At 43.4% G+C, this 25850-nt stretch overlaps 1 protein-coding gene and 1 long non-coding RNA gene across 2 annotated transcripts in view; both read left to right on the forward strand.

Annotated features, from left to right (window-relative positions):
* The first annotated feature begins 844 nt into the window (after window positions 1–844).
* On the forward strand, window positions 845–4028 carry LOC120058784. Its single transcript, XR_005478055.1, has 2 exons — window positions 845–895; window positions 2662–4028. It is a non-coding gene; the product is annotated as an uncharacterized LOC120058784 (long non-coding RNA).
* Window positions 4029–4792: 764 nt separating this feature from the next.
* Window positions 4793–25850, forward strand: part of hcfc1b (host cell factor C1b) — a 60497-nt gene continuing 39439 nt past the window's right edge. The window contains exons 1-10 of the mRNA XM_039008697.1: window positions 4793–5034; window positions 6533–6732; window positions 8387–8535; window positions 8805–8965; window positions 13239–13447; window positions 18866–18950; window positions 19187–19293; window positions 22526–22705; window positions 22982–23296; window positions 23484–23658. Coding sequence (XP_038864625.1) covers window positions 6555–6732; window positions 8387–8535; window positions 8805–8965; window positions 13239–13447; window positions 18866–18950; window positions 19187–19293; window positions 22526–22705; window positions 22982–23296; window positions 23484–23658 — 1559 coding nt within the window. The 5' untranslated portion in view covers window positions 4793–5034; window positions 6533–6554. The remainder of the gene's footprint in view (window positions 5035–6532; window positions 6733–8386; window positions 8536–8804; window positions 8966–13238; window positions 13448–18865; window positions 18951–19186; window positions 19294–22525; window positions 22706–22981; window positions 23297–23483; window positions 23659–25850) is intronic.

The raw sequence follows: 25850 nt of genomic DNA on the forward strand, positions 1-25850 counted from the left end.
TAACATAGTCCCTCTCTCTGGAATAACCATGCCAGGCTTGCACTCTCTGGAATAACCATGCCAGGCTTGCCCTCTCTGGAATAACCCTGCCAGGCTTGCCCTCTCTGGAATAACCCTGCCAGGCTTGGCCTCTCTGGAATAACCCTGCCAGGCTTGGCCTCTCTGGAATAACCCTGCCAGGCTTGGCCTCTATGGAATAACCCTGCCAGGCTTGCACTCTCTGGAATAACCATGCCAGGCTTGGCCTCTCTGGAATAACCCTGCCAGGCTTGGCCTCTCTGGAATAACCCTGCCAGGCTTGCCCTCTATGGAATAACCCTGCCAGGCTTGCCCAGCAATGGAATAGTTGTTAATGTGTGCAATGAGCTTTTCCTCCACAAGATGGCGCTCTGTGAGGAAGGCAGAATACAGGCCGGGGAGCTGCTTTCCTCTGATGAGCTTTGTAAGCTGCTCTTTCTTTTCACAATTTGAACTTGAATTTAACTGTAATAACGGTATTATTGTTTAATGGCATGATGACATTTTTTGTTTTTAAATATGCATTTACAGTGCCTTCGTAAAGTATTAAGACCCCTTGACTTTTCCCACATTTTGTTATGTTACAGCCTTATTGGAGTACTTCTCCTGTCTTATCCGGTGTCCTGTGTGAATTTAAGTATGCTCTCTCTAATTCTCTCCTTCTCTCTTTCTTTCTCTCTCTCGGAGGACCTGAGCCCTAGGACCATGCGTCAGGACTACTGGGCATGATGACTCCTTGCTGTCCCCAGTCCACCTGGCCTTGCTGCTGGTCCAGTTTCAACTGTTCTGCCTGCGGCTATGGAACCCTGACCTGTCCACCGGATGTGCTACCTGTCCCAGACCTGCTGTTTTCAACTCTCTAGAGACCACAGGAGCGGTAGAGATACTCTTAATGATTGGCTATGAAAATCCAACTGACATTTACTCCTGATTATTATTTGACCATGCTGGTCATTTATGAACATTTGAACATCTTGGCCATGTTCTGTTATAATCTCCACCCGGCACAGCCAGAAGAGGACTGGCCACCCCTCATAGCCTGGTTCCTCTCTAGGTTTCTTCCTAGGTTTTGGCCTTTCTAGGGAGTTTTTCCTAGCCACCGTGCTTCTACACCTGCATTGCTTGCTGTTTGGGGTTTTAGGCTGGGTTTCTGTACAGCACTTCGAGATATTAGCTGATGTACGAAGGGCTATATAAAATAAACTTGATTGATTATTCTAAAATTTATAAAATATTTTTTCCCCCTCATCAATCTACACACAATGCCCCATAATGATGAAGCAAAAACATTTTTAGCAAATTTAGCAAAAAAGCAAATTTAGCAAGAAAAGTTTACAGAAATACCTTATTTACATAAGTATTCAGAAATTGAGCTCAGGTGCATCCTGTTTCCATTGATCATCCATTAAATGTTTCTACAACTTAATTGGAGTTCACCTGTGGTAAATTCAATTGATTGGACATGATTTGGAAAGGCACACACCTGTCTATATAAGGTCCCACAGTTGACTGCATGTCAGAGCAAAAACCAAGCCATGAAGTCAAAGGAATTGTCCGTAGAGCTCCAAGACAGGATTGTGTCGGGGCGCAGATTTGGGGAAGGGTACCAAAAAATGTCTGCAGCATTGAAGGTCCCCAAGAACACATTGGCCTCCATCATTCTTAAATGGAAGAAGTTTGGAACCCTAGAGCTGGCCGCGCGGCCAAACTGAGCAATCGGGGGAGAAGGGCCTTGGTCAGGGAGGTGACCAAGAACCCGATGGTCACGCTGACAGAGCTCTAGAGTTCCTCTGTGGAGATGGGAGAACCTTCCAGAAGGATAACCATCTCTGCAGCACTCCACCAATCAGGCCTTTATGGTAGAGTGGCCAGACAGAAGCCACTCCTCAGTAAAAGGCACATGACAGCCCGCTTGCAGTTTGCCAAAAGGAAGCATGTTGGTGGCAGCATGATGCTGTGGGCATGTGTTTCAGCGGCAGGGACTGGGAGACTAGTCAGGATCGAGGGAAAGATGAAAGGAGCAAAGTACAGAGAGATCCTTGATGAAAACCTGCTCCAGAGCGCTCAGGACCTCAGACTGGAGTGAAGATTCACCTTCCAACAGGACAACGATCCTAAGCACACAGCCAAGACAACACAGGAGTGGCTTCGGGAAAAGTCTCAATGTCATTGAGTGGCACAGCCAAAGCCCGGACTTGAACCCGATCGAACATCTCTGGAGAGACCTGAAAATAGCTGTGCAGCAACGCTCCCAATCCAACCTGACAGAACTTGAGAGGATCTGCAGAGAACAATGGGAGAAACTCCCCAAATACAGGTGTGACAAGCTTGTAGCGTCATACCCAAGAAGACTTGAGGATGGAATCGCTGCCAAAGGTGCTTAAAATTTTTAAATATATAACATTTACATAAGTATTCAGACCCTTTACTCAGTAATTTAAAAAATAATAATAATCAGCAAGCATTTCTAAAAACCTGTTTTTGATTTGTCATTATGAGGTATTGTGTGTTGATGAGGGTGAAAAAATGATTTAATCCATTGTATAATAAGGCTAGAACATAACAAAATGTGGAAAAAGTCAAGGGGTCTGAATACTTTCCGAAGACATCGTAAGTAGTTTTTGGTTTTCATTGATCTTTCAGATACTGAGATGAACCCACCAAGCGGAGGACCAAAGGAAAGCGATGAGCTTGACTACCATTAATGAGAGGCCAGTGAGAAGCAGAGGACCAGAGGAAAGCGATGAGCTTGACTACCATTAATGAGAGGCCAGTGAGAAGCAGAGGACCAGAGGAGAGCGATGAGCTTGAATACCATTAATGAGAGGCCAGTGAGAAGCAGAGGACCAGAGGAGAGCGATGAGCTTGACTACCATTAATGAGAGGCCAGTGAGAAGCAGAGGACCAGAGGAGAGCGATGAGCTTGACTACCATTAATGAGAGGCCAGTGAGAAGCAGAGGACCAGAGGAGAGCGATGAGCTTGACTACCATTAATGAGAGGCCAGTGAGAAGCAGAGGACCAGAGGAGAGCGTGAGCTTGACTACCATTAATGAGAGGCCAGTGAGAAGCAGAGGACCAGAGGAGAGCGATGAGCTTGACTACCATTAATGAGAGGCCAGTGAGAAGCAGAGGACCAGAGGAGAGCGATGAGCTTGACTACCATTAATGAGAGGCCAGTGAGAAGCAGAGGACCAGAGGAGAGCGATGAGCTTGACTACCATTAATGAGAGGCCAGTGAGAAGCAGAGGACCAGAGGAAAGCGATGAGCTTGACTACCATTAATGAGAGGCCAGTGAGAAGCAGAGGACCAGAGGAGAGCGATGAGCTTGACTACCATTAATGAGAGGCCAGTGAGAAGCAGAGGACCAGAGGAGAGCGATGAGCTTGACTACCATTAATGAGAGGCCAGTGAGAAGCAGAGGACCAGAGGAGAGCGATGAGCTTGACTACCATTAATGAGAGGCCAGTGAGAAGCAGAGGACCAGAGGAGAGCGATGAGCTTGACTACCATTAATGAGAGGCCAGTGAGAAGCAGAGGACCAGAGGAGAGCGATGAGCTTGACTACCATTAATGAGAGGCCAGTGAGAAGCAGAGGACCAGAGGAAAGCGATGAGCTTGACTACCATTAATGAGAGGCCAGTGAGAAGCAGAGGACCAGAGGAGAGCGATGAGCTTGACAACCTTTCAGGAGAGGCCATATAGTCAAGCCAACACATCCAAACCAACCTAAACCCACAGCTAACATCCTAGCCTTCGGGGGTTTGACAGAAATCATAATTAAAAATAAAATTTGCTTACCGGCCCAGTACACACTGCAATACATACGGACACAGAGTTGTCTGTGTGTCATACACTGGCCAACAGTACATTTAGGCTTTTATCCAAGTCAGTTATGGAAGAGCAAAGCAAATGTTTAGTAGCAAACGGTATAGGAGTATTTTCCATTTAATTAGAAATACTGAAGCTTTGATTACTTGAATCAGCTGTGTAGTTCTAGGGCAAAAAAACAAAATGTGCAACCGGGTTTGGTAAACCCTGCCCTAGACCACAACACATCACTAGTTCTCAACACCAAATCATTGTTCACAATTTGTATAAAATCCTTTTTTAGTATTCACAATGTATCTTTTAGATAATTCAAAAAATGTATGTCAAGGTTTTCATGAAATATGCCAGTTACAAATAGCCTAAGAGTTGGATTTTTTAAAATTTTTACTATAATTTACAAATATAAAGTCTACCGTATAGACTGCTTGAGGTAACAAAGTAGAGTTATTTAGCTATTAATGTGAATTATTTGTCTGATGTCATGATTTTGTTATCAAGAGTAATTAAATTGTTATACTTTATTTTAAAACATGGCCCACAATGTACTTGATCATATTTGGGTTACAGGCCTTCAACTGTCCTAGGGTCCTGACACTCAGGGGCGATTTTCTTTTTTTACTATCAAAATAGGGCACTAGTCACCTAATGATATAAGTCTGAGTGACACTTGGCTCATGCAATGTAGTGTCCTGTCAACCTTTGCCACCTGTTGTCGTGGGAGCCAGCTGTATTTATATTTTCCCTCAATTTTCTGCATTGGTGTCAGCAGTGGGATGATGGCTGTGTCACTGTTGCATTGTATTTTTTTCACACAATAATATGGCTACATAGCCTACTCTACATTAGCATGCAGTTTGTCAGAATGACAATCGTTTCTCCAGGTTCAGTGGTCTTATCAAACTTGTCTTTGAATGAGCAATATATATGATTTTTAATTTCGAAGTTGACCACCAACCATTCTGTAGCAGGTAATCAGTGAGAATTGGTGACAGTGGCCACCGTGCTCGACATCTCTCCACTATCGGTTTATGGAAAGTGGTGTTTGAGGCGGATGAGAAAATGGCGGCTTCCTGGGCGGCATGAGAACATGTAGCTTTTTCTCATTTTTATTTAGAATTATCCCGGGTTCAAATAATTAAATTGAGTCCCGCTCTCGAGACTTCTGATTAAAGTTACAACTTACGAGTAAGTATAATGTGCTAACGATAACGCGACTAACTTTTTTCGCGTTTTATTGTGACGGCTAACGTTATCTCCGCCATTTTTCTTGAGGGAAGCTAGCTAGCTTGCTAGCAAGGCTAATACAAAAATAACTTATTGATATGAATGCATCAATGAAAGAGACGTTAATAAAGAAGTAAAACTTAATTTCGTTAAATTATTCAATCATGTTAGGATTTATTAAGGTTGTTCTTCATTTATAACTCGCTTCTGTTTATTGGTCGAGAAGGATATTAGCAAGATAACGTTAGCTGTAGCCTCCAAGCTGAAAGCTAACATTAGCAAGCTAAGAAATTAGCTGTTAGCATATTTGCTATTTAGCTTAGCCATTTAGCTATCTGGTTTGCATTGGAATGTATTGTATATTCTGGCAGTAACATTATTTTGAATGTTAATTTGCAGCATCCGCTAACGTTAGCTAGCTCACTAGCAAAGATGCCTCACTAACGCGTTAGCTGAGCTAGCGTAAAAAAAAAAAAAAAAAACTACTGTAGCTTTTTAAGTATGTCAAAATGGCGACACCCAGAACAGAAAGGCATGACATTTTTTGTCTGGAAGCTAGCTTGTTACCATCACAGTGCAACAACACTGAACACCAATAAACATTGGCTGTAAAATTACAATTACATATGACAATTGGAGGTTTACTGACTGAAACAAGTTGAGAAATAATTTCTGCTCATGAAGAAACATGACAATCAACTGCAATACTATTTCTCCCGGTATAATAATGTCCAACCATAATGTGTCTTGCAAATTATAATCGGTATTGGGTACATACAATACTCTAAAGGTATCTGAAACGATTAAACTAAAAAGCCAGGTTCAGTGCCTAATTTGGCTCTGCCGTTTTTTTTAGTCAGGCTGTTTTCTGGATGGTTTGTTTAGTTTGTTAGCTACAAGATGGCGGCACCCATCGAATCGCACCGCCTTGCTTCCTTGGAAATATAACTGCAACACAGAAAATTAATGCGTCAATTTTGAAGAGATTAGAAAAAAATTGTCTCAGAGTTCCACAATTTTGATGGCTGTGCATTCATGTTGTTCCGGATCTACGTTTCATATTTTCTTCTCGGCGTCTAGCTTGCTAAAATGGCGGCTCCCATAGATGGTTTTTTTGTGCTTCTTCTTGGCTAAATAAGCTTGCGAGCTAGCAACCACAGCCTGGACAAAGTTATATTCTCTATACAATCATCTACAAGTGGTCTTGAACTGGGAACAACGCATACAAATCTTGATGCTATATTTTGTGTTTGAGTGCAGTATTTTAGCAGGACGCGGTTTTTAATCCTGTTAGTTTAGCGTTAACGTTACTGTAGCCAGCTACTGTTAGCTTGTTGTCCGTTAACGTTAGCTGGCTAGTCCTAACGGAAGCTAGCTAACTAGTTAGCTTAGCATTGTTGTACATTAGCAATTTAGCTATATTGGAAAGCTTTTCAAATTGGATTTTTTTCCCTCAAAGAGAAACTGAATCTACCGGCACCATGGCATCTGGGACCTCTGGCTCAGTTCTGCAGCCCCGGTGGAAGCGGGTGTTGGGTTGGTCCGGCCCTGTCCCTCGGCCCCGACACGGACATCGTGCAGTTGCAATCAAAGAATTGATGGTCGTTTTCGGGGGAGGAAATGAAGGAATTGTGGATGAACTGCACGTGTATAACACAGGTAAGATTAATTGTCCCGTGCTTTGTGCATACATTCGGTATTGTTCATAAATAATTGAGTTGCTATGGTACCTAGCTAACAGTTTTAGCAATTGGATACGAACTTGCCCATCGGCTAATTTGTGCTAGTTAGCCATTTCATGGGCTGTAGCGCTAACTAGCAAAATATATTCACCAAGTAGTTATTGCTTTATCCTCTTATGCATGGTCGTTCAACACAGTAAATTACCAATGTACCTCTGTGGTTGTGACAGTAAGTAGTTGGTTAAAGTGTTTGACTCCTGTTTTGCTCATATTGTGCAAGGCAATCATGCGCCAGTTTTGACGTGCCGTGAAATTTAATGGGACCAGTAGCTAGCTCGCTAGTTATGTGGCTAATGGTACCCAGTTGAGCTGCGAAGCCTTTGGCAAAGCCGAACTCGCCCAGTGGAGATTGGAGGGAAACTGCAAAGAGAAATGGCGGGTTAAATTAAAACAACCACGTCACAATATCAACAAAAGCTCTGTAGCTGCATAATAAACTGAAATATAAACTGACGATTACTCTATGTTCTGCATTTTTAATAAGCATGCATTTGTGAAAATCCACACTAATGGGCATTTCAACGGGTGTGCCAACAACAAAACATGTAAACAACGCATCCCTTTCACGGGCATCACTTTATTTCTATGGTCTGCCAGTTGTGCAGCATCAGGAATTACTTTACATATTGGCATATTTGATAGAATTCCAGTCATTTCAATTAATGGAATAGACTAACAGGCTGTGTCTTTTGACAGTCGTTAGTTAAGCAGGTTATTGCCAGTGATCGACTTGGACCGAAATAGGTGATGTACTGGTACTATTTATATTTAGGTGCAGGAACTCTGCAATACTTTTGAGCTAATATTCTACAAGGTGCAGTACTCAAGCAGTAGAATAGTGTTGTCACGATACCAACATTTTTACTAATAAGATACCGGACCAAGTATCGGGATACCGAGTAGTATCAGGATGCCACAGTGAAAATTCAGTGGCCTAGCGTCCTGTTCAACCTGTTCCCGGACCCATGTTCCTGCGCTACACAAACTCAGTAAACTACAGTATTTGCAAATGCCTACCTGTGATTTACACTTGCTCATACAGTATTTGCAAATGCCTACCTGTGATTTACACTTGCTCATACAGTATTTGCAAATGCCTACCTGTGATTTGGATGGAGGAATGAATATACATGCGTAATGATGCATAGAGAGAGAAGCAGGTGAGTGATGGCTGTAGGGGATGCACTAGCGTATTTACAGCTGTCACACGTGATATGAGCATGAAAGTGAAGTAGACCTTATTGGACCAGCACATACAAGAAACTAGTGACTATTGCTTAGATTCAACAGAATTTATAAACACAACAGACTTTATTAAACATTTTGTAACAGTAGCCAGCGGGTTCTTTTAGATCAGTAGGACTGAACAATTTGGTAGTATCATATGAAACGGTACTATGGTATTCTAAAATGTTGGTATCGTGACATTTTTTGGTACTGTGGTAGTACTGTGGTACCGGTATACCGTGCAACACGAAGTAGATTTGATTAGCCGGCCTGCCCAAGTCAAGCACTGGTTATTACTACAGTAACTAGCAGGGTTTATAATCCATAAATTCAATGTGTTTCAGCAACCAATCAGTGGTTCATTCCTGCTGTCCGTGGCGACATCCCGCCTGGCTGTGCTGCGTATGGGTTCGTGTGCGACGGTACCAGGCTGCTGGTGTTTGGAGGGATGGTGGAATATGGCAAATACAGCAACGATCTGTATGAACTGCAGGTACGTGTTCAGCCCACAGAATTAAGCTCTGACAGTTATTTAGTGGGGATTTGGGGTGTAAACACTAAATAGTTTGAGATAAAAATATCTCTATACTAATTTCCATCCATTTTAAACCATAACACACATTCCTTGACCTTTCTATGTTTTGCATAAGATGTGCTTGAATAGGTATAGCCTAATTTAGAGATCTTAGATCTATAGGCACGACTGAGCTTGTTAGTAAGTCGCTGCGTTCATGTTGTCGTTTACTGCTGATCTATCTCCAGGCCAGTCGCTGGGAGTGGAAGCGTCTGAAACCCAAGTCTCCTAAGAACGGCCCTCCTCCCTGTCCCCGCCTGGGACACAGCTTCTCCCTGGTAGGGAACAAATGCTTCCTGTTCGGAGGACTGGCTAACGACAGTGAGGACCCCAAGAACAACATCCCCAGGTATGCATCATCAATATATATTATCCACCAAGAACCACACCCCCAGGTATGCATCATCAATATATATTATCCACCAAGAACCACACCCCCAGGTATGTGTGTACTGTGTAGTCTAAAGTGCATTCGGAGAGTGTTCAGACCCCTCAACTTTTTTCAAGTTTTGTTACTGAACAGCCTTTTTCTAAAAATATATATTAAATAGTTTTTTCCCCCCCCTCGTCAATCTACACACAATACCCCAAAATGACAAAGTAAAAACAGATTTTTAGAATAATAAAAAAAATGTATATATATTTTTTTTTTGCTGAAATATGATATTTTCGTAAGTATTCAGACCCTTTACTCGGTACTTCTGTTGAAGCACATTTGGCAGTGATTACAGCCGTGAGCCTTCTTGGGTATGATACTAACAAGCTTGACACACCAGTATTTGTGTAGTTTCTCCCATTCTTCTCTGCAGATCCTCTCAAGCTCTGTCAGGTTGGATGGGTAGCGTCGCTGCACAGCTATTTTCAGGTCTCTCCAGAGATGTTCGATCGGGTTCAACTCCGGGCTCTGGCTGGACAGCTCAAGGACATTCAGAGCCTTTTCCCAAAGCCACTCCTGCATTGTCTTGGCTGTGTGCTTAGGGTCGTTGTCCTGTTGGAAGGTGAACCTTTGCCCCAGTCTGAGGTCCTGAGCGCTCTGGAGCAGGTTTTCATCAAGGATCTCTCTGTACTTTGCTCCGTTCAATATTTGCCTTGATCCTGACTTGTCTCCCAGTCCCTGCCTTTGAAAAACATCCCCACAGCATGATGATGCTGCCACCACCACCATGCTTCACCGTAGGGATGGTGCCAGGTTTCCTCTATACATGTTGCTTGGCATTCAGGCCAAAGAGTTCAATCTTCGTTTCGTCAAACCAGAGAATCTTGTTTCTCATGTTCTGAGAGTCTTTAGGTGCCTTTTGGCAAACTGAGTGGCGGCTTCCGTCTGGCAACTCTACCATAAATGATTGGTGGAGTGCTGCAGAGATGGGAGAACCTTCAAGAGAGACAACCATCTCCACAGAGGAACTCTAGAGCTCTGTCAGTGACCATTGGGTTCTTGGTCACCTCCCTGACCAAGGCCCTTCTCCCCTGATTGCTCAGTTTGGCCTGGGCGGCCAGCTCTTGGGAGAATCTTGGTGGTTCCAAACTTTTTCCGTTTAAGATTGGTGGAGGTCGCTGTGTTCTTGGGGACCTTCAATGCTGCAGAAATGTTTTGTTATTCTTCCCCAGATCTGCGAACAATTCCTTCAACCTCATGACAAGAGGATGCTCACCCGGAAGTGGCTCTCCTAGTGGTTGGGGACTTTAATGCAGGAAAACTTAAATGTTTTTCCTCCCCATTTCTACAAGCATGTTACATGTTCAATCACAGGAGACAAAAAACTCCAGACCACCTTTACTCCACACACAGAGACACTTACAAAGCTCTCCCTCGCCATCCATTTGGCAAATCTGACCATAACTCTATCCTCCTGATTCCGGCTTACAAGCATAAACTCAAGCAGGAAGTCCCAGCGACTCGCTAAATGCCAAAGTGGTCTGATGAGCGACTATTTTGTTAGCACAGACTGGAGTATATTCCGGGGTTCATCCCGATGGCATTGAGGAATATACCACACCAGTCACCGGCTTCATCAACAAGTGCATCGCCAATGTTGTCCTCACATTGACCATGCATACATAACCAAACCAGAGGCCATGGATTACAGGTAGTTTATTTATAATAATAAAAAACTTGGTCGACCAAAAGTCTGTTCTTTCGACCAGTCAATTTGGTTGAACATTTTAAACGTGTATTTTTCCATATAGACACACCTTATGCGTTTTTTAATAAAATCAACTATATGCATTGATCTTGTCTGATGCTTTATGCTGTTTGATTAAATAAGACACAAATGTGAGCCCAAGATCTAGATATCCAGAGAAAATAAGAGAGAGAAAACGTAATCTGACCCTCCCCTTCCTGCTGGCTTTCACAGATTCTGCCATTACTCTCCAGAAGTTGCCTGTCATGGGCTATATAAAGAACTGGCAACCTTTCTGATGTTTAATGCCAATTTCTTACAATTACGACCGATCTGTTTTGCCAGTTATGGTTTTCATATGCACATTTTTGTGGAACAGTTTCATTTAATTTATAATAATGTCTTTGTATCTTAAACTCCTTGTCATGTGGTTAAGCAACATTTTATCTAAATGAAAATGATACGAACATAAAAAGTAACCTCTATTGCCGTTGCCAACTATGTAAAAATATCCTACATAAAGCCAATACAATAAAAACATTGCAGCCTGCAGGTAGAAAATATAATGATAAAAATAAATATCCTATAAATCACATTGGTTACGCATGGCCTGTCTACAATGAACTTGAAACGTTTCAACTATTAACTTGGGTCCGGCTTGATGCACCTAAATATAAACAGTACCAGCACCCAAAATGACTATCAAAACCTATTTCAGTCCAAGTCGAGCACTGATAAGAAGTAATCAGGTTGGCCTATTTTACAACGTTTTCCACTAGATCAGCGCATGACATTTTTCCCCCTTTCACGCCGAGTGGTTATCGAAAGGGAGAGAGATGGAAAGAATTTTCAAATATATTAAGGAATTGTCATTGGATGTAAAAACAGACTTTGTTTGCTTGCTATTTTTGAGGTGAAGAAAATATAACTTTGAGAAGCTCCACAGATCATTAGTTGTGGTGCGTTAAACCAATCATAAATACTATCAGATACCCCAAATGCAACATTATTATGCCTACATTTGTGCGCAGGCCAGAAAGCCCGAAGGCCTACTTCTGAGCGTAATCAGCGGCCTCAATCAACATTGACAGGAGCACTCCAAACAAAAGACGATGACTAAATTATATTTACAAACCTCGGGAATGAAATTAACCAAAAACTTGTTTCTCACAAGTGTTACATATGTTGTGTGCTCTGCAAACAATGTGTCCACTCCGACACTGAGAACGATCAAATTTAATAATCATATATTGAAATTACTGTAACCAAACAAACATTGTAGATTAGGAATTAATGCTAAATGTACTACTGGTGATTATATGTAATGGGGAATTGACGCCAACAATTCGCACAATGGAGTTATGAAACAATGAATGTGCATTGAATGAATTGGCAGGAGAGCGTATTCTGGAGAGAGGAGTGCATTATGCATCTGGGCGCTGCATGTTAAATCTGACGTCTGCATTGGCCATGCAGCTTTTACGGTGATACTGCAGAAGTCAGGGGCATTCATACTACTTTGCACTTTGCAGAGCAGTGTAGAGCTGTTGTCAAGGAAGTGAGTTTGTTTATACGGAATGTATCGCCCCCACCTGCCGTCAATGCGGGAGCTATACAGAGGGAGGCGCATGGCGATGGGGGTAATGAGCTTCATTTGACCTCTGCATGCCTCCGGAGGCTCCGCTGTTGCGTCACACCCTCCATATAACCCTAACCCAAACCCAAAACCCCTAACCCCTAACCCAAACCCTAACCCTAACCCTAACCCTAGCCCTAACCCTCCATATGGAGCCACAGAGGTCATTGGGGTCAGCCCTAATTACAGACAACATCCGCGCTGAGCTAAAGGCTAGAGGCTGCAGCTTTCAACGAGCGGGACACTAATCTGGATGCTTATGAGACATCTCGCTATGCCCTCCGATGAACCATCACACTCAATACCGGATGAAGATTGAATCCTACTACACCGGCTCTAACGCTCGTTGGATGTGACCGGGTTTGCAAACTATTACAGATTACGAAGGGAAACCCAGCCGCGAGCTATCCAGTGAGGCAAGCGTTCCAGACGAACTAAATTACTTTTATGCTTTCTTTGAGGCAACACTGAACCATGCATGAGAGCACCAGCTCTTCCGGATGTCTGTGTGATCACGCTCTCCGTAGCCGATGTGAATAAGACCTTTAAACAGGTCAACATTCACAAAGCCGCAGGGCCAGATGGGATTACCAGGACACTTACTCTGAGCATGCGCTGACCAACTGGCAAGTGTCATCACTGACATTTTCAGACTCTCTCTGACCGGGTCTGTAATACATGTTTCAAGCAGATCCCCATAGTCCCTGTGCCCAAGAATGTTGTTGGTAAAGGGATTGTAAGTAAGCATTTTCACGATTAGGTTGACCTACTCCTGTTGTATTCAGCACATGTGACAAATAAAATGTGATTTGAATATAAGGCACAATATATGACTTAACGTTATTTTCCCTCCTCCACCCCAGATACCTGAATGATCTGTATACGTTGGAGCTGCGTGCCGGCTCCAGTGTAGTAGGCTGGGACATCCCCATCACCTACGGGGTGTTGCCCCCACCCAGAGAGAGTCACACTGCCGTGGTCTACACAGAGAAGACCTCTAGCAAGTCCCGTCTGGTCATCTATGGGGGTATGAGCGGCTGTCGACTGGGGGATTTGTGGACCCTAGATATAGGTGAGTGATTGGCCAAAATCCTGCCGATTTTGGAAAATCAAATCAAAGTTCATTTTTCATATGCACTGGATACACGTGGTGTACACGGTACGATTTAAAATGCATTATTAATTCATTAAACGTGCAGGTTGCATTCAGGGTTATTTCCTGAAGGGGAGCTTAGGTGGCAGAGGGCGTGGCAATGGGCACACACAGCTGGGTTTTAGAGAATTTTTAGATGCCCCCATCTTGGGCGGTGTAGAGAACTTTCAGAAAATTTAAGCCCATTTCCTGCAATTCTACACACTTCTCCATGGAGAGATTGTTTCAGTTTTAAATGTAATTTTTTTATTTAATTTTTACTTTGCTTTCTGAAAGTATTCATACCCCTTGACTTATTCCACATTTTATTCCATTATTCCACTAATGAATTCAAAATGAGTTAAATTGAAATTTGTCACCCATAAAACCATAATGACAAAGTGAAAACATGTTTTTAGAAATGTTTGCTAATAATATTATTAAAAAAATTGAAATACAGAAGTTTCAAATGTACACAAGTGTTCATACCACTGACTCAATACTTTGTAGATGCACCTTACAGCTTTGATTCTCTTGGGTGTGTTTGGATTCGGGGAAATTCTTCCAGATTGATGAAGTCCTCTAGAGAGTGTTCTGGAAGGTTCTGTCTGGCCACTCTCCCATAAAGCCCAGATTGATTTTGTGCTCTTGAGACTGTTCTGGAAGGTTCTCCCATCTCAGCCAAGGAACTCTGTAGTTCTGTCAGTTGTCATTTTGGTTCTTGGTAGTGATGTGAAATTTTTTCAATAAAAAAATGGTTTTCTGTTAAAACGATAAGGAAAACCCCCCAAAATTCCACAGAAATTAACAAAGTAGAATAATGGTCCTATTACGCATGTATGACCTCTAGGGCGATGAAGTTAAATCTACTGAAACCCTTTACAGACATGGCACTCAGTTATACTGTATCTACTGAACCCCTTTAGATGTTCATTCTTCAGAGTAGCCACCCTTTGCCTTGATGACAGCTTTGCACACTCTTGGCATTCTCTCAACCAGCTTCACCTGGAATGCTTTTGAAACAGTCTTGGAGTTCCCACATGTGCTGAGCACTTGTTGGCTGCTTTTCCTCCTTGTGATGCAGCACACCACCACTCTCCTCCTTGGTCAAATAGCCCTTACACAGCCTGGAGGTGTGTTGGGTCATTGTTCTGTTGAAAAAAAACAAATGATAGTCCCACTAAGCGCAAACCAGATGGGATGGCGTATTGCTGCAGAATGCTGTGGTAGTCATGCTGGTTAAGTGTGCCTTGAATTCTAAATAAATCACACATGCGGAGATCATCCATTCACCCACTATGCATGCCACAAAGACACAGCGGTTGGAACCAAAAAATCTCAAATTTGGACTCATCAGACCAAAGGACAGATTTCCACTTGTCTAATGTCCATTACTCGTGTTTCTTGGCCTAAGCAAGTCTCTTCTTCTTATTGGTGTCCTTTAGTAGTGGTTTCTTTGCAGCAATACAACCATGAAGGCCTGATTCACACAGTCTCCTCTGAATACAAGCATTTTGCTACATTCGCATTTACATCTGCTAACCATGTGTATGTGACCAATAAAATTAGATTTTATTAGTTGATGTTGAGATGTCTGTTACTTGAACTCTGTGAAGCATTTATTTGGGCTACAATTTCTGAGCTGTTCTTGCTGTAGTATGGGCTTGGTCTTTTACCAAATAGGGCTATCTTCTGTATACCACCCCTACCTGGCTCATACGCATTAAGAAGGAAAGGAATTCCACAACCTTTAACAAGGCACACCTGTTAATTGAAATGCATTCCAGGTGACTACCTCATGAAGCTGGTTGAGAGAATGCCAAGAGTGTGCAGTCATCAAGGCACAGGGTGGCTACTTTGAAGAATCTCAAATATAAAATATATTTTGTTTTGTGTAACACTTTTTTGGTTACTACATGATTCCATATGTGTAATTTCATAGTTTAATGTCTTCACTATTATTCTACAATTTAGAAAATTGTAGCCATCGATGAGCTTGCGGCACCTTTTTCTACTGCCAATTTGGCCCTCATGAGCAAATTGCTCTTATTCTTCAGTGTTTGTTGGGTTCCCTCCACCAATTGATGTTTTCAGCTCTCATTATAGGTTATGGGATGAGATTCAGATCTGGACTTCTCATTGGCTACTCCAGAACAGTCCAGCGGTTTCTTAAATTTAAAAAAATAAACATTCCAGGGTGCTTTTTATGTGTGTTTTGGAAGACCCACAACCTTCAAGAGACAGCTTTTGAACACTGGGTTGAACATTGCACTTCCAAAACACCTTTATTTTTTTATTTTTTTAATTCCACCTTTATTTAACCAGGTAGGCTAGTTGAGAACAAGTTCTCATTTACAACTACGACCTGGCCAAGATAAAGCAAAGTAGTGCGACACAAACAACAACACCGAGTTACACATGGAATAAACAAGCGTACAGTCAATAACACAATAGGAAAAAAGTATGTCTATATACAGTGTGTGCAAATGGTGTGAGGAGGTAAGGCAATAAATAGGCCATAGTAGCAAGTAATTACAATTTAGCAGATTAACACTGGAGTGATAAATGAGCAGATGATGATGTGCAAGTAGAGATACTGGTGTGCAAAAGAGCAGAAAAGTAAATAAAAACAATATGGGGATGAGGTAGGTAGATTGGGTGGGCTGTTTTCAGATGGACTATGTACAGCTGCAGCGATCGGTTAGCTGCTCAGATAGCTGATGTTTAAAGTTAGTGAGGGTAATATAAGTCTCCAGCGAATTTTGCAATTCGTTCCAGTCTCTGGCTGCAGAGAACTGGAAGGAAAGGCGACCAAAGGACGTGTTGGCTTTGGGGATGACCAGTGAAATATACCTGCTGGAGCGCGTGCTACGAGTGAGTGCTGCTATCGTGACCAGTGAGCTGAGATAAGGCGGGACTTTACCTAGCATCGATTTATAGATGACCTGGAGCCAGTGGGTCTGGCGATGAATAGGTAGCGAAGGCCAGTGGTGGGTAGTATAAGGGGCTTTGGTAACAAAACGGATGGCACTGTGATAGACTACATCCAGTTTGCTGAGTAGAGTATTGGAAGCTATTTTGTAAATGACATTGCCGAAGTCGAGGATCGGTAGGATGGTCAGTTTTACGAGGGTATGTTTGGCGGCGTGAGTGAAGGAGGCTTTGTTGCGAAATAGGAAGCCGATTCTAGATTTAATTTGGGATTGGAGATGTTTAATATGAGTCTGGAAGGAGAGTTTACAGTCTAACCAGATACCTAGGTATTTGTAGTTGTCCACATATTCTAAGTCAGAACCGTCCAGAGTAGTGATGCTAGACGGGCGGGCGGGTGCGGGCAGCGAACGGTTGAAAAGCATGCATTTGCTTTTACTAGCGTTTTAAGAGCAGTTGGAGGACACGGAAGGAGGGTTGTAATGGCATTGATAATCTGATTTCATGATGTCTTGCACACATTCAAGGCCCGTAGTACCAGAGGCAGCCCCACAGCATTATTGAACTGATTTGAACTTCTCAATAAACCCACCCCGAAATCCTGGGGGGAAATAATCTCTGGACCAAATGAAACAAAATTAGAGCTCTTTGTCAATACATGTCAGTGCTGTGTTCACTGACGACCAAATGAAGCAATCCATGGAAAGAGCAGTCTCGAAGATGGGGGAGGTTTGGTCAAGCTGTGGGGTTGTGTTTATACTTCTGGGGGGGGGGGGGGGCCTTGAACAAGGCATCATAAAATCAGCAGATTATCAGGTGTTTTGCGGTCCAATGTTCATCCCAGTTTACAAAAAACTGGGTGTCCATTCAAGGTTGTGGGTTTTCCAGCAGGACAACAACACCAAACAGGTATAAAAAAATAAATTAAAAAAAAGCACACACGAATGGTTAAGAAGAGATGCTGGACTGTTCTGGAATGGCCAACAACAAGTCCAGATTTGAATCCCAATCCAAAATTTATGGCGAGATCTGAAAACAAGTTGGAGAGGGCACCCCTCAAAATGTTGAAGAATGCAAGCAGTTATCTGCTGAAAAGTGAGACAAATTTGCCAGTAGAAAGGTGAGCAGTGCTTGCTCTTTGGGGGGTTTTAGGCCGGGTTTCTGTATAAGCCCTTTGACTTCTACTGATATAAAAAGGGCTTTTATAAAAAATTTAAAAAAGCTTGCGTAAGCCCCCAGAAGCGTTTGTCTGCAGTTATCTTCGCCAAAGGCTGTGCAACCATGTACTAGCTCTGGGGTGCCAATAATTTTGTACATGCCAAAAATAAAATAGAAAATCCAATGTGTGGTGATCAAAATTTGTCAAATTTATGTTTTAGAAGAAATCAGTATTTTTTTTTTTAGGAAAAGTGCAAGAGAGACATGTCATGTACAAAATGATTGGCACCCCAGAGCTAGTACATGGTTGCACAGCCTTTGACCAAGATAACTGCAGACAAATGCTTCTGGGGGCTTACGCAATCATTTAAAAGAAAATAAATTATAAAGCCCTTTTTGCATCAGCAGATGTATGTGGGGGACTGTATGTGCCAGTTCATTCTGGCTGCACCCTCTCTCTCGTCTCTGTCTCTGTCTCTCTCTGTCTCTGCCTCTCTCTCTCTCTCTCCTTCTCACTGGCTTGCCTGCTCTTTGTGTTTTCGGTTTGTTGCGTGTAGAATATCATAGCCTATTCATTGATAGGCCCTGCTTTACTGAAGTAAAGCGAGACATTTCAAGCCAAGAAATCGCGAGATAACAGCATTACATTGCTGATAGACGGGCCCAGTGCACGGTTCTGACTCCGTCTGCATGGTGGCCGACCGGCCTACACTGCGCCACTGTTCTCTGAAGTACGGCTACTAATCAGTCTCCTCCATTCCTAAAATAATGAATCTTAGCAGTTGGCAGACTCGACACTAGAACGGGAGTCGACACTGGGAGTCGTGATGCAAGGAGTTGACGAAATCAATTATTTTGTAGTCGTCTCTACCACTAAGAAAGACCATTGTCCGTAAGTTGGAAAAATGTCCGTAAGTTGGAAAAATGGCAGAGAAAGGCAAGTGACAGCAGTGAAGTCCTGTATGGCAATAATTTGAGGAATGAAACGCAAACTTTGCGAGGTGGAGTCGATGTACAGAAATGTTGGTACAGGTGCAATTCTAAAGGGACGCATCATTAAACCCAAACGGTTGCTGGTAGCAGCACAGCTGCAATGTGAATTCACATGGATTTATTTTAGTTTTGTTTGTTTTTTAAATCGTTTTAACAGAACCAATAAAAAAAATGAAGAACATTTTTATTTGTGTTTCATTTGTCACTTCCCTACTACTTAGTAGCGTGGCCTTTTTTAGCGCAGGAACTTGATAAGTCCTTGTCTTTCCTCCGCAGACACCCTGACATGGAATAAACCGTCGATCAACGGGACAGCTCCTCTTCCCCGCAGTCTCCACTCTGCCACAACCATCACCAACAAGTGAGTTAACCCAAATGCTTAACTTGAGATTTTCAGGGAGGGGGACTTTATTTTTCTGTCGTGACTTTTTTTGCTTTTTATACCCTGAACCGGCAAGTAACTGGATGTGTGTACATTTTTACTTCTGAGCTGGTCTGGTGCGTGCTTTGTCTATCTCCCTCCTCACCCGTCTCCCTCCTCACCCGTCTCCCCTCCTCACCCGTCTCCCCTCCTCACCTGTCTGTTCTGTAACACAGGATGTACGTTTTCGGAGGCTGGGTTCCCCTGGTGATGGATGACGTCAAAGTAGCGACACACGAAAAGGAGTGGAAGTGCACCAACACACTGGCCTGTCTCAACCTAGGTATGTCAGGCTGACCCGACACACTGGCCTGTCTCAACCTAGGTATGTCAGGCTGACCCGACACACTGGCCTGTCTCAACCTAGGTACGTCAGGCTGACCCGACACACTGGCCTGTCTCAACCTAGGTACGTCAGGCTGACCCGACACACTGGCCTGTCTCAACCTAGGTACGTCAGGCTGACTGACCGAACAACCATTCTCTTAAGGGCCTACACGCTCTCTGTGTCGCTATCTGCGTAGTTTTACATAACTTTGCGCCGCTGAATACTTTTGGAACGGGTCGTATACGATGCTCCGTCGTTCTGTTTGCATAGTGTGTAGAGCCCTTTTAGCTAAAATGGCCTAAAAATTACAATTTTTGGTGCTCAATGTTTTATAAAATGTTGACCACAAAAAACATTCAGTTATGGATCACAAAAATGTACTCATTTCAAAAAAAAAAAAAAAAAAACGAAACTGTAATGACAGACAGAAACCCGTCTCTGCTACAATTGACCTCTCAACTTAGTAATGTGAAATGCTATCTCAATAACATTGTGTTGGCCTTGGTATGTCCGACCAATCAACCGTTTTGGAATGTTATCGATCATGGGGAAAGATATTCTTGTTTTGCTAGCTAATGGCTTATTTTGTTTCTCTATGGTTAGAAAATCATATAAAACCTTCATTTAAATTGAGCGTGTAGTAACCGGGCACATTTCTGTAAAAAAATAAATATATATATTAAAGCTGTGTAATGTAAAATGTGTCCCAGGGACGAGGCTTGGCCAATATCCAGATTTGTAATACCTTCATACGACCTTGTACCTTCATACGACCTTGTACATTCATACGACCTTGTACCTTCATACAACCTTGTACCTTCATACGACCTTGTACCGTACAAGGATATTCTGTAATACCCGGAACTGAACGAGGTGCGCTTTTTTTCAAACTCCATTCGCAATGCTAACAAGTACATGTAAAATCCCATAGAGAATGCTAACGAGCACATGTAAAATCCCATAGAGAATGCTAACGAGCACATGTAAAATCCCATAGAGAATGCTAACGAGCACATGTAGAATCCCATAGAGAATGCTAACGAGCACATGTAGAATCCCATAGAGAATGCTAACGAGCACATGTAGAATCCCATAGAGAATGCTAACGAGCACATGTAGAATCCCATAGAGAATGCTAACGAGCACATGTAAAATCCCATAGAGAATGCTAACGAGCACATGTAAAATCCCATAGAGAATGCTAACGAGCCCATGTAAAATCCCATAGAGAATGCTAACGAGCACATGTAGAATCCCATAGAGAATGCTAACGAGCACATGTAGAATCCCATAGAGAATGCTAACGAGCACATGTAGAATCCCATAGAGAATGCTAACGAGCACATGTAAAATCCCATAGAGAATGCTAACGAGCACATGTAGAATCCCATAGAGAATGCTAACGAGCACATGTAGAATCCCATAGAGAATGCTAACGAGCACATGTAGAATCCCATAGAGAATGCTAACGAGCACATGTAGAATCCCATAGAGAATGCTAACGAGCACATGTAGAATCCCATAGAGAATGCTAACGAGCACATGTAGAATCCCATAGAGAATGCTAACGAGCACATGTAGAATCCCATAGAGAATGCTAACGAGCACATGTAAAATCCCATAGAGAATGCTAACGAGCACATGTAAAATCCCATAGAGAATACTAACATTTTTACATTTACATTTAAGTCATTTAGCAGACGCTCTTATCCAGAGCGACTTACAAATTGGATACTAACGAGCACATGTAAAATCCCATAGAGAATGCTAATGAGCACATTGCGAACATTTTTGTACAGTTTCTGACCTAAACTATATAATACTAGACAGCTACACAAAACATTAGCATTAGCAAGGTTCTTTATCCAGGAGGGTGTTCTCTGCTGTTACCAAGCCAATGCTTGATTATGGAAGAAGCTAACCACTTAGCTAGATAGCTAACGTGTACATATGGCAAAACAACAGCAGAGCATTTAGCACATTTTAGACAGTTAACTTAATAGTTATCAGATATCTAGCTGGCCAACATTTTAGTAGTGAATTCCATACTGTAATTAGATCACCAGGCGCATGCTGCACAACAGTGAGTGACTCACAAGGCTCCGGTTTCTCGTTGTTGTGTGCTTGTAAACAAACACGTGACTAAGGACTACCGTAAGCATCATAATAATGTGACAGCCGAAATTTAAGAACGCAATGTTCTTTTATCTCCTAACGTGTTGCACACGTTGACTGTAGGTATTTACTTAAAATGTAGCTACAAATATTATATATTTTTTAGACGTGGTTAAGCAGGTATTGAAAATCATCCTGAGGCTTTGCCCAAATACCCCGGTATACGGTGTGCCGCCCCAACAAATACCCCGGTATACGGTGTGCCGCCCCAACAAATACCCCGGGATACGGCGTGCCGCCCCAAATACCCCGGGATACGGCGTGCCGCCCCAACAAATACCCCGGGATACGGCGTGCCGCCCCAACAAATACCCCGGGATACGGCGTGCCGCCCCAACAAATACCCCGGGATACGGTGTGCCGCCCCAACAAATACCCCGGGATACGGCGTGCCGCCCCAACAAATACCCCGGTGATACGGCGTGCCGCCCCAACAAATACCCCGGTGATACGGCGTGCCGCCCCAACAAATACCCCGGTGATACGGCGTGCCGCCCCAACAAATACCCCGGTGATACGGCGTGCCGCCCCAACAAATACCCCGGTGATACGGCGTGCCGCCCCAACAAATACCCCGGGATACGGCGTGCCGCCCCAACAAATACCCCGGGATACGGCGTGCCGCCCCAACAAATACCCCGGGATACGGCGTGCCGCCCCAACAAATACCCCGGTGATACGGCGTGCCGCCCCAAATACCCCGGTGATACGGCGTGCCGCCCCAACAAATACCCCGGGATACGGCGTGCCGCCCCAACAAATACCCCGGGATACGGTGTGCCGCCCCAAATACACCGGGATACGGCGTGCCGCCCCAACAAATACCCCGGTGATACGGCGTGCCGCCCCAAATACCCCGGGATACGGCGTGCCGCCCCAACAAATACCCCGGCATACTGCGTGCCGCCCCAACAAATACCCCGGGATACGGTGTGCCGCCCCAACAAATACCCCGGGATACGGTGTGCCGCCCCAAATACACCACTGATGATTCTGTTCTGTCCGCTCCTAGACTCGATGGCGTGGGAGTCGGTGCTGATGGATTCTCTAGAAGATAACATCCCCAGGGCCAGGGCCGGTCACTGCTCCGTGGCCATCAACTCACGCCTCTACGTCTGGAGCGGCCGGGACGGATACCGCAAGGCCTGGAACAACCAGGTGTGCTGTAAGGACCTCTGGTACCTGGAGACAGGTGAGTCCCTTAGTTCACTTAATCAAGTCTGTATGACACTTGCTTGTTCAGAAAGATGTTGTTTGTTTGTGTGTGTGTTCATTGAAAGTATCAACGATTCATTTTGATGTAGAACACTTTTTAAAAGACAGGGAATGTCAACGTGATAATCTGTGAAGTACTTGTGAGTTGGGAATTTAACAGTACAAATAAGTTGAGTGGGATACAGCGAATCCTTATGAAATCAGGTAGTTATTTTTGATTTGTTAACACTAACCGCTGCTCTGTTCCTCACAGAGAAGCCCCGCCCCCCGTCACGGGTGCAGCTTGTGAGAGCCAATACCAGTAGCCTGGAGGTGAGCTGGGGGGCGGTACCTACCGCAGACACCTACCTGTTGCAGCTGCAGAAGTACGATATCCCCCCCGCCTCAGCCACCACCACACCCGGTGTCAGCCCCGCGACGTCACTACCGGTCAACTCCCCCAAGAGCCCTGTCACAGCCTCCGCAGCGTCCGCACAGGTCCAGCCTCTCCAGGGCATAACGCTGGTCCCCTCCCCCACCACCACCATGCCTGGGAGTCCACTGGCTGCTGCGAATGCACGCGGGCCAGGTAACGACTACTGAATAACTGATTTTATTTAACTTTATTTCTGTAATATTTTAAATGCTCTTTTTTTTTTTTTTTTGGCTCAACTTCTCAAAACTGTTTTAATTATAATTGTGTCAAAACATAATCAAAGGGTTTCTTTCCAGTTCAGCCACCATCTTAAACATTGGTTTTATTTTTTCCCCTCCAGCTATCCTGAAGGTGTCTGCTCCCCACGCCACCACAGGCACCTCCATCGTCACGGTGAGACAGGCCAACCAGGGCGGGAAATCTCCCGTAACGGTGACATCACTTCCTGCCGGGGTCCGCATGGTGGTGCCGGCCCAGGGTGTACAGGGAACGGTAAAGGACTTACTGTGGTCTATGTACCAAATGCTACCCTATTTCCTATAGAGTACACTACTTTTGACTAGGGCACATAGGGGAATTCACACTGCAAACTATCACCCTCATGCACTTCAGGAATGTATTGGAATTAGTGGATATATGGAGGTTTAATACCCTGACCTAGTGAGATATACATGGAGGAGGTTTAATACCCTGACCTAGTGAGATATACATGGAGGAGGTTTAATATCCTGACCTAGTGAGATATACATGGAGGAGGTTTAATATCCTGACCTAGTGAGATATACATGGAGGAGGTTTAATACCCTGACCTAGTGAGATATACATGGAGGTTTAATATCCTGACCTAGTGAGATATACATGGAGGTTTAATATCCTGACCTAGTGAGATATACATGGAGGAGGATTAATATCCTGACCTAGTGAGATATACATGGAGGAGGTTTAATATCCTGACCTAGTGAGATATACATGGAGGAGGTTTAATACCCTGACCTAGTGAGATATACATGGAGGAGGTTTAATATCCTGACCTAGTGAGATATACATGGAGGAGGTTTAATACCCTGACCTAGTGAGATATACATGGAGGAGGTTTAATATCCTGACCTAGTGAGATATACATGGAGGAGGTTTAATATCCTGACCTAGTGAGATATACATGGAGGAGGTTTTATATCCTGACCTAACGAGATATACATGGAGGAGGTTTAATATCCTGACCTAGTGAGATATACATGGAGGAGGTTTAATATCCTGACCTAGTGAGATATACATGGAGGAGGTTTAATATCCTGACCTAGTGAGATATACATGGAGGTTTAATATCCTGACCTAGTGAGATATACATGGAGGTTTAATATCCTGACCTAGTGAGATATACATAGAGGAGGTTTAATACCCTGACCTAGTGAGATATACATGGAGGAGGTTTAATATCCTGACCTAGTGAGATATACATGGAGGAGGTTTAATATCCTGACCTAGTGAGATATACATGGAGGAGGTTTAATATCCTGACCTAGTGAGATATACATGGAGGAGGTTTAATATCCTGACCTAGTGAGATATACATGGAGGTTTAATATCCTGACCTAGTGAGATATACATGGAGGAGGTTTAATATCCTGACCTAGTGAGATATACATGGAGGAGGTTTAATATCCTGACCTAGTGAGATATACATGGAGGAGGTTTAATATCCTGACCTAGTGAGATATACATTTAGGAGGTTTAATATCCTGACCTAGTGAGATATACATGGAGGAGATTTAATATCCTGACCTAGTGAGATATACATGGAGGAGGTTTAATATCCTGACCTAGTGAGATATACATGGAGGAGGTTTAATATCCTGACCTAGTGAGATATACATGGAGGAGGTTTAATACCCTGACCTAGTGAGATATACATGGAGGAGGTTTAATATCCTGACCTAGTGAGATATACATGGAGGAGGTTTAATATCCTGACCTAGTGAGATATACATGGAGGAGGTTTAATACCCTGACCTAGTGAGATATACATGGAGGAGGTTTAATATCCTGACCTAGTGAGATATACATGGAGGAGGTTTAATATCCTGACCTAGTGAGATATACATGGAGGAGGTTTAATATCCTGACCTAGTGAGATATACATGGGGGAGGTTTAATATCCTGACCTAGTGAGATATACATGGAGGAGGTTTAATATCCTGACCTAGTGAGATACATGGAGGAGGTTTAATATCCTGACCTAGTGAGATATACATGGAGGAGGTTTAATACCCTGACCTAGTGAGCTATACATGGAGGAGGTTTAATATCCTGACCTAGTGAGATATACATGGAGGAGGTTTAATACCCTGACCTAGTGAGATATACATGGAGGAGGTTTAATATCCTGACCTAGTGAGATATACATGGAGGAGGTTTAATATCCTGACCTTGTGAGATATACATGGAGGAGGTTTAATACCCTGATCTAGTGAGATATACATGGAGGTTTAATATCCTGACCTAGTGAGATATACATGGAGGAGGTTTAATATCCTGACCTAGTGAGATATACATGGAGGAGGTTTAATACCCTGACCTAGTGAGATATACATGGAGGAGGTTTAATATCCTGACCTAGTGAGATATACATGGAGGTTTAATACCCTGACCTAGTGAGATATACATGGAGGAGGTTTAATATCCTGACCTGGTGAGATATACATGGAGG

Source organism: Salvelinus namaycush, chromosome 14 (genome assembly GCF_016432855.1).
Source record: "Salvelinus namaycush isolate Seneca chromosome 14, SaNama_1.0, whole genome shotgun sequence".
NCBI lineage: Eukaryota > Metazoa > Chordata > Actinopteri > Salmoniformes > Salmonidae > Salvelinus > Salvelinus namaycush.